A 14363-nucleotide genomic window follows, 5' to 3' on the forward strand; every position below is an offset into this window, starting at 1 on the left:
AAAACACTCAAATATGGTAACTTTGGTTTGGCAATATAAGTCTAAAAGTATTTTGCTGTGTAGGCTATGGTAAAGGAGGGAATTGGGAAACTCTCTTCCTTTTGCACTAATAACAGAACCTGAGATTCTGTAATAGATCTTTCCTGTGGCATGACTTCAAGTTGTTCTGAAATATTTGGAGCCCGAGATCTTCCTCCTCTAGAATCTTGGACAGGAAAAGAATTAGTCTTCATCATTCCCAAGCAGAAAGCACAGAAGGAATTGGATGGCACGCTGGCGGTCACTTGGAGTCTGTCTTGCCATAAAGTTGGGTGGAGGCCTTAGAAGTAGACCAGTGAAAAGAGTAGCTAAAGGTGAGAGGAAAAAAAAGAGGAGAAAACACTTTGTCAATCATGATGTAAACAAAACCTCAGAGCTGGGAGGCCAGGGGACAAAGACAGTAAGAGGGAAGTAACTGTCATGTGCTTGAACATCCAGTAAGGTATACAGTATACACAACACACTGATTGTCCTCTTCTACAAACATTCCCATGCAGCCATTTTTTATAAAGTACTCTTACCGATCATGTTGGCACTGACGTTGTTGTATTCAGAGAATTTTAAGAGTTCTCGAAGGAATGCCATCAAGTAACGGAAAACATTTCTATGGCATCTTGGCAGTTGAGAAATTACCTGTTTTTAAAAAACGGGGTGGGTATGTAGTGAGGAAAACAGGTAAAAGGAGGGAGCAAAAAGAACTTATAGCTTCCAAAATTTTGTTTATAATTCAATCCGATAGGCCCCATTCATCTTACTTATGACCAACAAAATGCCTACCAAATTTTAATTTCCAAGTAAGAATGGTCATATTGCTTGATCCCTGTGCATTCAATGATGAGGTCATGCAGTCATCATAGATTCACATGAACAAAGTGCCTCAAATGAAGGTAGGTGTTAACCTGTTCTTCTCCCATTTCCCCACCAGGTAGCCAAGCTGAATGGTTTTCTCTACATTAGTATCATTGGGGACTTCCTCCCAATACTTGCTAGTCTGATTCACAGGTATTCTCAGCTACTGTGCATCAAAAATCATTTCAAGATTAAAATCACATCAAGAAAAATAAAAGGAGTCTCCCAAGTGCCATCACTCTTCCTGATAATGTCAGCCAGAATTCCATATACAATCAACTTCACCCATCTTACCCCAGAGTAGAGACATTCAATCTACCATGTTTTCTGTAAACAAAAGTTGTCCAACAGGAAAAAAGGCAGCAAATATAATAGGAAATACCACAGCCTAAAATTCAAGTGACATAGCTCTTAATGCTGGTGTCCTGCCATGATCAACAGACCCAGACCCATCCCACCACACAGCTGGCTGAATCTCTCACTCCATAAAACTGATGAGTTCTCTACGGGGGCACTTGCCCCAAACACATTCTCAGATAAATAAAACTCACCTGCCGACAGATCCGAGGATCATGAGCAGAGTCAAGACATCGCTGATATAGTTCATAACATATAACTGGCTCTGGCAGGGCTTCCAGGAAAATGAGCAGTGCTTCAGCCACAGAGTGATTACTGCCAGCTAATCACTTGAGTCAAGGGAAATGGGCACCAGAAAAAAGGGCAACAGAGAGACCCAATGGCTCCCTTCCTCAAGCTCCTACAGGGACAGTTTTCCTCCTTTTATTCAGGACATACTGAGACTAACGAGGGTTTGAGATATTGGTCCAAGTACCCTGCAGCTGAGTTGTTACAGAATCAGTCAAACATTATTGGGAGATTTGGCCCAACTTTTGCCTCAGGCGAATGGAGCCTATGGAATGAGAGTTACCACTGGTTCAGTCCTATAAACTAGCTGCCAGTGTTTCTCACCCTTCTTCCTCCCTCAATGACAGTCAATGTGGTGGCAGGTGTGAGTGACTGATGAAGAACAATACAAGTGCTATGTTTCTTATGTTCCATATTTACTAAAAGTCACTGTTATCTATGCCTTGATTCCTCTTAGTAATAGTCAGACACAGAAAGAGGTCAAAAGTTTCTGAAAGTAAATGAGAAACAACTGGATAGTTGGTAATGATCTTATAATAAAAGACAATAGGAAAGAAATATAGAAACACAAAATTCAAATGTAGGTAGGAGGAAGAGTTTGTCCAAGTACTGGTTCAGCTTCCTAATCCTTGGGCAGAAAGGATATGAATTTTCTCAGGAATGCTGGTATCTAGACAATCAATAATCTGCTGTAAGTCTTCTTGCATTCCAGGAGTTTGGAAAAGGTCCTCCTACCAAAGAAGTCAGAATAAATGGGAACAAGGTAAGATAGTTACTCTCTAGGTTCGGAAGATCACTCAGGGATAAAGACAACAGCATACAGCAAAAGGAAAGGTGGCATGTGTATTAATGATTAGGAATGGAGGTATGAAAATAGCTATTTTTCCTATGTCAGCTCTATAATCCTCGAGAAATTTTATTTAAAATAAAATAAGCTTTAATTATATTAACCAAATTTTTTAAAAAATAAGTGTTCCCTTATGAGGCTCTGGACAGGAAGACAATGTAAACAGCCTAACCATGTTCAAATACTGACACTATTTTCTTTTTTTTTTTTTTTTTTTTTTTTTTTTTGCGGGTCTGGGGATGGAACCCAGGGGCATTTGACCTCCGAGCTACACCCTCTGCCCTATTTTTTAATTCTTTATTTTTTTTTTCTTTTTTTTTTTTAATTGGTGCACTGTATTCATACATCATAGTAGGATACATACTTTTGTAGACATTCTTGCACACTTTTCCCAGTCAGCCCCCACCCAATCCCCCCCCCATTCTCTCCCTATCCCTCCCTCCCATGCTTGGCTTAGTAGTTGACATCTAGTATTATGGCAATTTATCTAAAAATTAAAAATGGTAATCTCACATAACAGTTTCATTTGTCTGATACCAAGCTTTTGATGACTTAAAGATGACATTTCAATATTTCTTTTTACTTTCTTTCTTACCAGAGAATATTTTTTTTCTATTTTTTAGGTGAAACTATCATTTATTTATATATTTATTTTTCAGAAAAAAATCTATCCTAATATGGAATATGGACTCTAGGTACCCAAAACGATCTTGAAAAAGAACAAAGCTAGAAGATATATATTTTCTGATTTCAAACCATATAAAGCTACAATAATTGAAACAGTGTAGTACTATTCTAAAGGCAGATATATAAACCATTGGAGTTAAATACAAGCCTAGAGCTAAATTCTTCCCTATATTGTCAAGTTATTTTTGACAAGGTTTCCACGAACATTTGGTGGTGGGAATATAAATCTTTTAACTAAATATTGTTAAAAAATAATAATTACATGGAAAAGAATAAAATTGGACCCTTACCTAATCCCATATACAAATATTAACTCAAAATAGATAAAAGACCTAAATATAAATCTTAAGACTATAAACTTTAAGGAGAAAATCTGGGTCATTAAACCTCACAACATTGAAATTGGCAGTGATTTCTTGGTTATGATTTCAATGGCACAGGCAACAGAAGCGTATACAAACTCCCTAAAAAATAAAAAAAATATTGTATATCCAAAGACAATGTAAACAGAGTTAACAGTTACTAATAGAATGGGATAAAATATTTCCAATTGCTATATCTGAAGGTATATTAATATTCCAACTAGAAATCCTAAAAATTAACAACAATAAAGGCAAACAATACCCTTTAGAGATAGGTAAAAGACTAACATAAATAATGAATCTCCACAGATAACCAATCTTAGTTGTCTGTTGGATGGAAAATCTTGTTTCTCTAGTTCTGGTGTGTGTTACCTATTTCTTCTTTGTAGTTAATCTCTTTGAGTATTTTCTCTAGCGCTGGTTTTGAAGACATAAATTCCTTCAGTTTCTGTTTGTCATGGAAGCTTCTTATTTCTCCATCAAATTTGATAGAAAGTTTTGCTGGGTAGGAAATTTTTGGCTGGAAGTTGTTTTCTTTCAGAGTTTGGAATATGTTACTCCAAGCCCTTCTGGCTCTCATAACTTGGTTTGGGAAGTCTGGAGTGATTCTAATTGGTTTGCCTCTGAATGTCACTTGGCCCTTTGCTTTTGTTGCCTTTAAGATTCTCTGCTTGGCTTCCACATTGGTCATTTTGACAATTATGTGGCGTGGGGATCCTCTTCTCCAATCCTGTCTAAAGGGAGTTCTATAAGTTTCCTGGACCTGTGTATCGGCCTCTTGCTCGATGTCTGGAAAATTTTCTGCTATTACTTCCTTGAAGAGATTGTTGATCCCTTTGGTTTCACTTTCTTTTCCCTCCTCTATTCCAATGATTCTTAGGTTAGCTCTCTTAAAATGGGCCCATATTTCTTCAATATCAGATTCCTGCTGTCGGATATTTTTTTCTAGATTAGAAACTATGCGTTCATTTTTGGATTGCTCATCTTCTAAGAGTGAGATTCTGTTCTCCATGTGTTCTAATCGGTTGTTTGTGCTTTGAATTGAGGCCTTTACTTCATTAATTGCATCCTTTATCTCTTTTTGGCTCTCTCTGAGTTCTTTTCGAAGCACCTCTATTATTTCTATAGTTATTTTCCTGATTTGATCTTCTAGAAATCTCTGATTTTCTGTTTTATCGGGTTCTGATGTTGTGGGGTTGTGTGCATTCATTGCTCCAGTATTATTCCTCTTTCCCATGATTTCGGATATTTGTGCCTTCTCTGGGTTCTTCCCTTGGGTCACTATGACTTCACTTAAGGTGTTCTGGATCTCGAGTCAGTAGTATCTCAGACCCCACTACTCCTTTACTGGGTTGTATCACAGAGTCTCCGACCCAGAGAGTCGATAGAGGCTGCTTTAGACTGTGGGGGGTGCCAGGTTGCACGTTCTCCTATGGTGTGATATCTCTGCCACCGCCCCTCCCCCACTGGGTCAAGTCCCAGGGAGTACAGTACTGGGATTTCTCCTCTGTGGCCCGCAATTTGACTCACTGTTCTTGAGTTCGCAGATGTAGCTGTACTGGCCTTGCTGAATTTGCTGCTGCTGCCGCCGGTGGCAATATGGCGCCGCTGCTACACCCTTGGCTATGGGGCTGGCGTTTTCTTCTTGGTTTTGATTTCGACTCTGAATCCCTGCAGCGTGTGCTGAGCTCAGCCACTGGGAGCTTTAGACGCTCTCTGCTTGGAGAAATCCCGCCTGGCTGTTCCGCAGTGGCTCACCTCGGCTTGCTGTAGCCGTCCGGTGAACTCCCTGCTGCCGCCGGCAGTATGGCGCTGCTGCCGCGTCTGCCGCGTCCTCGGGCGCGAGGCCGGTTATCTCCTCTGTGGCTCTGTTCTCAGTCTGCTTTCTCTCTGGAGCCTGGTGATTTTTTGTTTCACTGGTGATGGTGTTTTCTGGCTATGAAAGGCGCTGATTTTGTGGTAATGGAGATTTGTTGTTAGCGGGGCTCTTAAGCCCCGCTTTTCTCGGTCGCCATCTTCCCGGAAGTCCAATTCTTTATTTTGAAACCAGGTCTCACTGAGTTGCAGAGGGTCTCAATAAGTAGCTGAGGCTGTCCACAAACTGCGATCCTCGGGTCTCAGCCTCCCGAATGTTGGGATTACAAGCGTACACCACCACGCTCAGCTATACTGACACTATTAAACACTGGGGAAGGAATAAATGCAAATATCTATGCTAAACCTTGCTTTCAGTAGGTAAGATTATGTTACACTTCAATTTGGTCCAAGAAAGTTCTCTTTTGGGGAGGAATGGGTTGGGGTGGCTTGTGTTTTAGAAAAGTTCTAAAAAAATATAGGACCAAGTTAAAGAAATGGACTTAAAGTTTGCTTAAGGCTTTTATATCTATAATGGCTTTGTGACCGACAACAAAAGTAGGCATTACAGATTAAGGTAATCAGTTATCTATGGGAAAAGAGTGCAGAGCCAGGAGATAGGCATTCTCAGTGCTGGTCCTGGCTCTGCCACTGCATTTCATCTTACTCTTAAGTCTTAGGTAAACCACTTAGCTTGCAGTTTGCAGCTGTCACACCTGTCAATAGGGTTACTTCCACCTGCCCAGGCAATCTGACAGTGCTAAGTGGAGACTGTTTGGGAAAGTTCAAAGCATACTGATGTGAAGTATTACAGAAGGTCTATCCTCACTTACCTGATGACAGGCGTATCTGAACAAGTGATCTACTAGAAGCCAGATCTCCTTAGGAACCTGAAGGGGTCTCTCACTGGCACCTTCATCCAAGGGAACCATCTGCAGAAGGGATTTCTCCTAATAAATATGAAGGGATGAGAATCAAAGGGGCCTCAGAATAAAAACTCAATCATCTTTAAGTTCTGCTCATGAAGGTAAAACGTGACCTTCATTTCTTAAGATTTTTCACCCTTTTATCACTAGGGATACCCCTGGTCAGAAGACACTCAATGCTTATTCCCATAGTTACAGGATCTTCTTTCCTAAATGCCTCTATTCAATCATTAAGTATTTCATTTGGGTTTCTTTCTTTGTGTGTGTGTGGTACTGGGGGTGGAACCCAGAGGCTTTCTACCTCCAGGCTATATTCCCAGACCTATTTTATATCTTATTTGGAAACAGGATCTCACTAAGTTGCGGAGAGCCTCACTCAGTAGCTGAGGCTGGCTTCGAACCTGTGTGATCTTCCTTTCTCAGCCTCCCAAGTGCGGGGATTACAAGTGTGCGCCACCACGCCCAGCCTCATTTGGGTCTCTGTTTATCATGTGGAAACATTCTGTGTTGTAAGTCCTTTCAAGGATAATACTGGGAACCAGCACTCCAGTGATACAGTCACAGTTGAGTCCACACACTACTGGTAACTTATGGAACATTATATTACAATTGTCAATTCAGGACTTTGATAGACTATGTTTATATTTAGGTTTCTGTTTATTTTAACTTATTCTTTCAGGCCCTACCACAAATACTATAATCTTTTTTGGTACTGGAGATGGAAACTAGGGACATTATACCTCTGAGCTACACCCCAGCCCTATTTTTTTATTCTTTATTTTGAAACAGGGTCTCACTGAGTTGCAAAGGGCCTCACTAAGTAGCTGAGGCTGTCCACAAACTGTGATCCTCCTGTCTCAGCCTCCTGAATGCTGGGATTACAAGCATGCTCTACCATGCCTGGCCACAAATACTATTATCTTCATTGGTGGTTTAAATGAGGTTATTTGCTTCTCATGGTTTAAAGACAATTCTTTACATTAGACCCACATACATTCTTCAGGCTTGAAAGAAGTTCTAAACTCATAAGCCTTAAGATCCAAAAACAGTAAATTAAATTCAACAAATTAAGAGCCAGAAATATTATGAAAAATCTAGGGTCGAAGTTCAAAAGTTATTACTTATATTAATAGATCAGCAAACTATAAATGTATCACTGTGAATCTATTATGCAATTTTAATGTACCAATAAGAGTTTTAAAATAGGTCAGCAAAGATTTCTAGGAGATTTTTCTTCTTTCACCTACCTTTCTATAATCTGTGTGTGTGTGTGTGTGTGTGTGTGTGTGTGTGTGTGTGTGTGGTACTGGGGATGGAAACCAGGGGTTTTCTACCTCCCAGCTAAACTACTAAACGTATTTTATACTTTATTTGGAAACAGTGCCTCACTAAGTTGCTGAGAGTCTCACTAAGTAGCTGAGGCTGGCTTTGAACTCCCGAATACTGGGATTACAAACATGTGCCACCATGCCTGGCTTTTTATAATCTTTTTGATTCTTGTGAAAGAATGTAAGAGAAAGGTCTAAAGTGACATACTGTAGATCAATAAATTTGAGCTTGAACATGGCTAGGAAATAAACTCAGTCATCCTTTAGCACTCAAAAGAAAAATAAAACAACCTCTTATACTTATGTAGCCAAATATAAATTATATAAAAACATGTCTGAAATAGGTTAAAAGGCATGTGAAAGCAGCCTTCAGAAAATCCTAATGGAGGCCGGGCACGGGGAGGGCACGCTTATAATCCCAGCATTCGGGAGGCTGAGACTGGAGGATCATGGTTTGTGGATGGCCTCGGCTACTTAGTGAGGCCCTCTGCAACTCAGTGAGACTCGGTTTCAAAATAAAGAATAAAAAATAGGTCAGGGGGTGTAATTCGGAAGTAGAATGCCCCTGGGCTCCATCCCCAGACCTGCAAAAAAAAAAAAAATCCTAATGGAGGATATCACGACCAAAGTTTTGCATCCTCCTTCCTTGCCATCTCTAGGTCGCATATTATATTTACCTGTAAGAAATTCTTGTTCAACATTGTGTGAACTGTAAATTCCTTACACAACCCCTCATCTTTGTAGCTTTATGAGAAATAAAATAAGCATTTCACTATTTTCAGAGATCACATATACTACAGCAGCACTGAGGTCTCATAAGCACTGATGATCTTTTAAAGCTGCAGTGCCTTTAGGAGTGAGGACGAGGAGGGAGCATGACAGTTGGTTGCCATTTAAAATCTGTATATATTGTTTTACATTCATTTTGCTTCCTTCCTTCCTTTCTTTTCCTTGGTTTCTATCATCTGACATTCATGTTCCCTGTAGTTGCCAGAACTTCCACCAGCAGTTTACTCACTGACTTCTGATACAGGCATGTGATATCTGAGCTAAAATATTGCCCATAATGCACTCTGCTAACTTTCTGGACCAAATGAAATACATGTACAGATTGTTTAGGCGATGCCTCCAAACTTAATATATGTAAGTTATTCAGCAGTGATTCATGTACTTTTTAAAAAAAGCTGACACCCTAGTGGAGCTTTTCTTGTGCTAAGGTATTAAAGGCACACACAAGGCATTGACTAAGAAGAATAGAAAGAACACAGGCTTAGGGAAAGGCTAAGGGGAACAGACTGCCTCAAATCTTAGTGATTTAAAGAGGTTAGTAAAATGTCAGTAAATTATATATAGGATTCATTTTCAAATTAATGTGATACTACAAAATATACTTTTGTCTTTGAAGTCTAGAGTAAGATAAAAACAGGAAAATTGAAAAAGAATACTTAAAAATTTCCATAAATTATCATGAAACTGGATTTTCAAAGGAAAACTAAGGTATTTTGCTTATTTTCAACGAGACACATTGGGTGCCTGATTAAGCCCATACTTCTTAGCCTTAGTGCTAATAAATAAAGCACAAAAATAGTATACCATCCCACCATTAAGACATTTTACTCTAATGAATTGGGAGGTCCCACTGGCTACTCTATGAAAGTGCCAAAGAATGTTTATCAAACCCATGCTCCTTTATTTGAGAGCCCAGTGTCCATAGGTGGAATGGCTATGAGGCACTGTGGAAGGAATATTTCATGAACATCCAGGAAACCTGGGTTCTAGTGCCCTCCATCTTACTCCCCTGCCATCAGGACTGGTCTGCCCTTCATAAGGTTTCTTACCTTTCTGGACCTTGGTTATCTTGTCTATTAGAATGGAGAAAATACCTTTCCCTATCTCAATGCAGAGGGCTGGAACAAAAGATCCCTTATGATCTCATTCAACTCCACAATTCTATTCTCAATTTCTTGTCCATTCTTCTGTAATGACTCGTGTGCTTGTGTGTGTGCGTGCATGTGTGTGTGTGTGTGGTATTGGGGACTGAATCCCAGCAATCTACCTCTGAGCTATGCCCCCAGCCCTAGTTTATTTTGAAACAGGGTTTCACTAAGTTGTGAAGAACCTCATAAGTTGCTGAGGCTGGCCTCGAACCTGTAATCTTTCTGTCTTGGCCCCTTAAGTATTGGGATTATAGGTATGTGCCACCACAGCTTGCTCCAAACCATTCTTAATTCAACATAAAATGTACTTCTTTTGATTTTACTAGCATTGGAAAGAAGAACACCGCTAAGTGCTACCCTCCTCCAGGTCATGAGCTTTTATATACATTAAGACAGCTCTGGTGTACCCCACTAAGACGTATGACTACAATGTACCAATAATAAAAAAAGGGGGCAGCTCTGGGCTGAGGACGTGGCTCAGTGATAGAGTGTTTGCTTCACATACTCAAGGCCCTGGGTCCCATCCTTAGCACAGAAAAAAAAAAAGCAGCTCTGTAGTTACTTTTAATTTCAGAAATACAAATATGGTTAGGTGTGTAGCTCCGTGGCAGCACACTAGCTTAGTATGTGTGAAGCCCTGTATTGCCAGTACTACACGCATATACAACTGCCCCCACTCTCTAATTTGGAACCTTGAGTTGTGCTGCTTTTATGGACTAAGTCTCAATGAGTATAGCAAACATCTTTTCTATACTTCAAACACACTTAAAGACAGCTGGCAGGGCTTTAGGGGAATTCTCACTGAGTCAGAGGTTTCTGATATGGGAACACCTAGGGACAAGTCCCAGGGACCATAGTTATATGTTAATCAAACACAAGGAAACTCTCATAACCAATGGATCACATTACCTTTTCTAGGAAGCTGTCTTCTTCCTGAGAGCAGAGCATGAAAAAAGTCATCGACAGATAGAAAATGGTTAGAATTATTTTACAAGATTAGAAACAGATCAGTTATTAGAACTCACTAGCTCATTAGATACCTATGCTTTTAAAAGCTCTGAATTCCTCAAATAAATTATGATTGCTGAACATTTCTTAACACATTCTCCATATGCAAAGTTGTGTATTATACACATTAAATTCTTGTGCTGCTGGTGTGGTGGCACATCTCTGTAATCCCAGTACTTGGGAGGCTGAGACAGGTTCAAAGCCAGCCTCAGCAACTTAGTGAGGCTCGCATCAACTTAGTGAGACTCTGTTTCAAAATAAAAAAATAAAATGGAACTGGGAATGTAGCTCAGAGGTAGAATGCCTCTGGGTTCAATCCCTAGAAACACACACACACACACACACACACACACACACACACACACACACACAAATTCTTGTGCACTTTATTGAGAATATTACTTAAGAAACATGCATGTGTCAGCCTGGACAGTTGTGCCATCTGCCGGTTGGCCCAAATGTCCACTGTTGTTTCTTCCTTTCATCTGCAACACACTGTAGCTTCTTACCTCACCTAATGCCATTTCAATGGAAGAATATGGTTGTGAGCCTGGCAGTGGCCATTCAGAAACAGATGATAAAACACCCGCCTTTCAACTGTCATTCCAGTTAGGCTCACTCCAGCTAGGTTCCTGAGCAGTGTTTCAGACTCCCACCTCCCTGTATCCATATCCTTCCTCAAAAGCCTCTAGATTCCCCAGATTCAAAGTTCCTTCTAAAATGTAAATGAATTTTATTTCAGATCATTGTAGATCATACAATCCATCATTATCCCCTATTTTTGTCTTAATTCCCCTGTATTTTATGCTATTACTACATTCTAACAATAGTAAGAGCAAAAATAACTACCTGTCATGACTTATCCTTAATCTGCAATATACTAGAAATAGTGTAAAAATGCTTATATATGAACTATTTTCATCTGCACATAAATGCACAGTAGATATTATTCTCATTTTACATAGGAAGAAACTGAGGCTTTGAGTGGTTCAATTATTTGCCACGGTTGTGCTTAGACAGTAAGTGGCAGAATCAGGATTGGAATCCAGGTCTGACTAACTCCATAGTCATTATCACCAAGCTCCCTTACACAACTCAAAAAACGACAATGTAATTTCTTCCTGAATAGAGAGCGAACATATTCTCCAGAACTGGCTAAAGACAGTAAGACACCCTACTTACAAGGCAGCATGGTTAATGGAAATAATATAGGTGGTGATTATTAGACAATCCTGAGCACAAATGTTCCTTCTGCCTTTTATTAATTCTGCATAATCCTTAGGCAAGTTACTAAACTTTGCATTGCCTCAGTTTCTTCATCTCTAAAACAGGGACAATAATATTTAACCTATAGAAATAGTTAAGCAGCCTAAAACCAAGGGGTTATGGGGTATACTTCCCAGCAACTCCCAAATGGGTTCCTCCTATTTCTGCAACGGACCACTGAGGACTGAAGTATAAATCACTTGTCTCAAGTCTGGTAGGTAAAAGGAGAAATCCCTGATCCCTGAGATCAGGGTCTGGAAGTCAGGGCAAGTATATTTTCTCCCCCATTCCAAGTATTAATGCTGAATCCATTTTCCCTAAGCTGTTGTTATATATATTTAGTTTTAAAAAAAATATTGTTAAACATATTACAAGTTAAACATGATTTTGGGGGCTTACTTAGACTTTTAAATAACACATGAAATAATCAGAGTAATAGTACTTTATAAGGTACACATTATTTATAAAATTATAATTATCATAGTTTTAATGTGAAATTGATTCTGAGTGCCAAACATCTGATTTAATATAATTCTGAACTACAACCTTTTATAAAATTTAGCAGTACTGGTTAACAAAAAGAAAATTCACCTGATAGATTTTATATTTTCCTCCAATGAATATAAGACACATGATATGATAAGCAAAACCAAGCAGAAATTTTGCATACTAACCTGTCAAACCAGGCCCTGAAAGTTTTCCTTGAGTGGTGAACATCTACCAGTGCAAGGTACTGTGCTAAATACCTTTGGGGGGGGGAGGACAATGAGAAATGAGGATACATAAAGGTGAAAGTCATGGTTGGTTTCTAACCCTGGTTTGTAACTGAGTTGGGGTAAGGAGTCCAAGGATTTATGGCCTGATAAAATTATAATTCACATGTATAAGTTCTCAATAAAGGACTATGAGTATGTGTGTGTGTGTGTGTGTGTGTGTGTGTGTGTTTATGCATGTGTGCATGTGTGTGTGTGTGTGTGTGTGTGTGTGTGTGTGTGTGGTGCTGGGGATGGAACTCAGGGCCTTGTGCATGCTAGGCAAATGCTCTATCACTAGGCTACATCCCTGGAAAGGACAGCACAAGTGGAAAAGACAAGCCAGATGTGGTGGTGCATGCCTATAGTTCCAGCTACCTGGGAGGCGGAGGTGGGAGGACTGCTTGAACCAAGGAGTTCAGGGCCTACCTTGGTAATATAGTAAAGCAAAATCTGTCTCTTTGAAAATGTGGAAGATTCAGGAATAAACAAAGGCATAGAACAGATAAATCAAAAGGTAAGATTTAGAAGAGGTTAGTCATCTAGTTTGTGGGAAGCATAAAAAAGAATGGATAAAAGAGAAAACTGAAAGTAGAATAAAAAAGAACTGGATTAAACACTGGTGGAGGGATAGAAAATTTACACAGGATTGAGTTCTTTGGGTACAGGCATAAAGAAAATGGATATAATTTATATATAACCTAACACTAGTCTTAATTTTGAAAAAAGAAATATTACTTAACCTCTATTGATAAATAGCTTATTCCTAAGGTGGTTCTAGGGTTACTATCCATCACTTAGTTCAACAGATTTTATTTTTTTGTGGTAGTACTAGGGACTGAACCCAGGGGCATTCTACCTCTGAGCTATACCTTCAGCTGTTTTTATCTTTTGTGTATTTGAAACAGGGCTGACATAACCAGAGAATGTTGAGAAAAACAGTGAGAAATATACTTGACCTTGTATAACAGTTTAAATTTGATGGTACTCATTAGGCATGTGGGAGCTACTACCTTTAAATAAGAAAGTGACAGACCTCAGAGCAGTATTATAAAGTTCAATCTGATATCTGTGAATATGAAAAATAGAAGGGCAGAGACAGAAGTAAAGAGAAATATCAAAGGCTGTCAAGGAAGACCAAGTTGCAAGCAAGAAAAAATAAATATATATATATGAATTTAAATTAATGGGTAGGTTGGGGATGTAGTTTAGTGGTAGAGCAATTGCCTAGTGTGAAGCCATGAATTAGATTCCCAGCATTGAAAGTAAAAAAGAATGGATAATAGAGAAGACTGAAAGCAGAATCAAAAGGAACTGGATTAAATATTGGTGGAAGGATAGAAAATTTACACAGAATTTACTTCTCTGGGTACAGTCATAAAGAAAATGGATATAATTTATATATAACCTAACACTAATCTCAATTTCAAAAAAAGAAATATTATTTAACCTCTATTGATAAATAGCTTACTCCTAAGGTAGTCCTAGGGTTACTACCCATCACTTAGTTCAACCAATTTATTTATTTGTGGTACTATTAGAGATTGAACCCAGGGACATTCTACCCCTGAGCTATACCCCAATCCCTTTTCATTTTTGTTTATTTAAAACAAGGATTTGCTAGGTTGCTGAGAGTTTTGCTACATTGCTGAAGTTGTCCTCGAGTCTGCAATTCTCCTGTCTTGGCCTTCCAAGTACTGCAATTATAGGTGTGTACCACCATACCCGGCTTTCTACAGAGTAGAGATGCCTATTCTTTGCAAAAGGCTGTGTTGATCACATTAAAAAAAAAAAAGGAAACAGAGCCGTGTGTGGTGGCACACACCTATAATCCCACTATTTGGGAGGCTAAAACAGGAGATT

At 39.2% G+C, this 14363-nt stretch overlaps 1 protein-coding gene across 3 annotated transcripts in view; it reads right to left on the reverse strand.

The window, feature by feature from the left end:
• Positions 1 to 222: 222 nt before the first annotated feature.
• Positions 223 to 14363, reverse strand: part of OCRL (OCRL inositol polyphosphate-5-phosphatase) — a gene marked incomplete at both ends in the record, with an annotated part of 60480 nt that continues 46339 nt past the window's right edge. For 2 of the 3 annotated variants that reach the window (XM_080718686.1, XM_080718685.1), the window contains 6 exons: positions 223 to 347; positions 561 to 672; positions 1440 to 1567; positions 2180 to 2264; positions 6117 to 6233; positions 10384 to 10407. In XM_080718686.1, the coding sequence (XP_080574812.1) occupies positions 223 to 347; positions 561 to 672; positions 1440 to 1567; positions 2180 to 2264; positions 6117 to 6233; positions 10384 to 10407 (591 nt within the window). The remainder of the gene's footprint in view (positions 348 to 560; positions 673 to 1439; positions 1568 to 2179; positions 2265 to 6116; positions 6234 to 10383; positions 10408 to 14363) is intronic. The other variant, XM_080718687.1, reaches the window with a different exon arrangement.

This window comes from Muscardinus avellanarius (assembly GCF_963383645.1).
Source record: "Muscardinus avellanarius genome assembly, chromosome: X".
NCBI lineage: Eukaryota > Metazoa > Chordata > Mammalia > Rodentia > Gliridae > Muscardinus > Muscardinus avellanarius.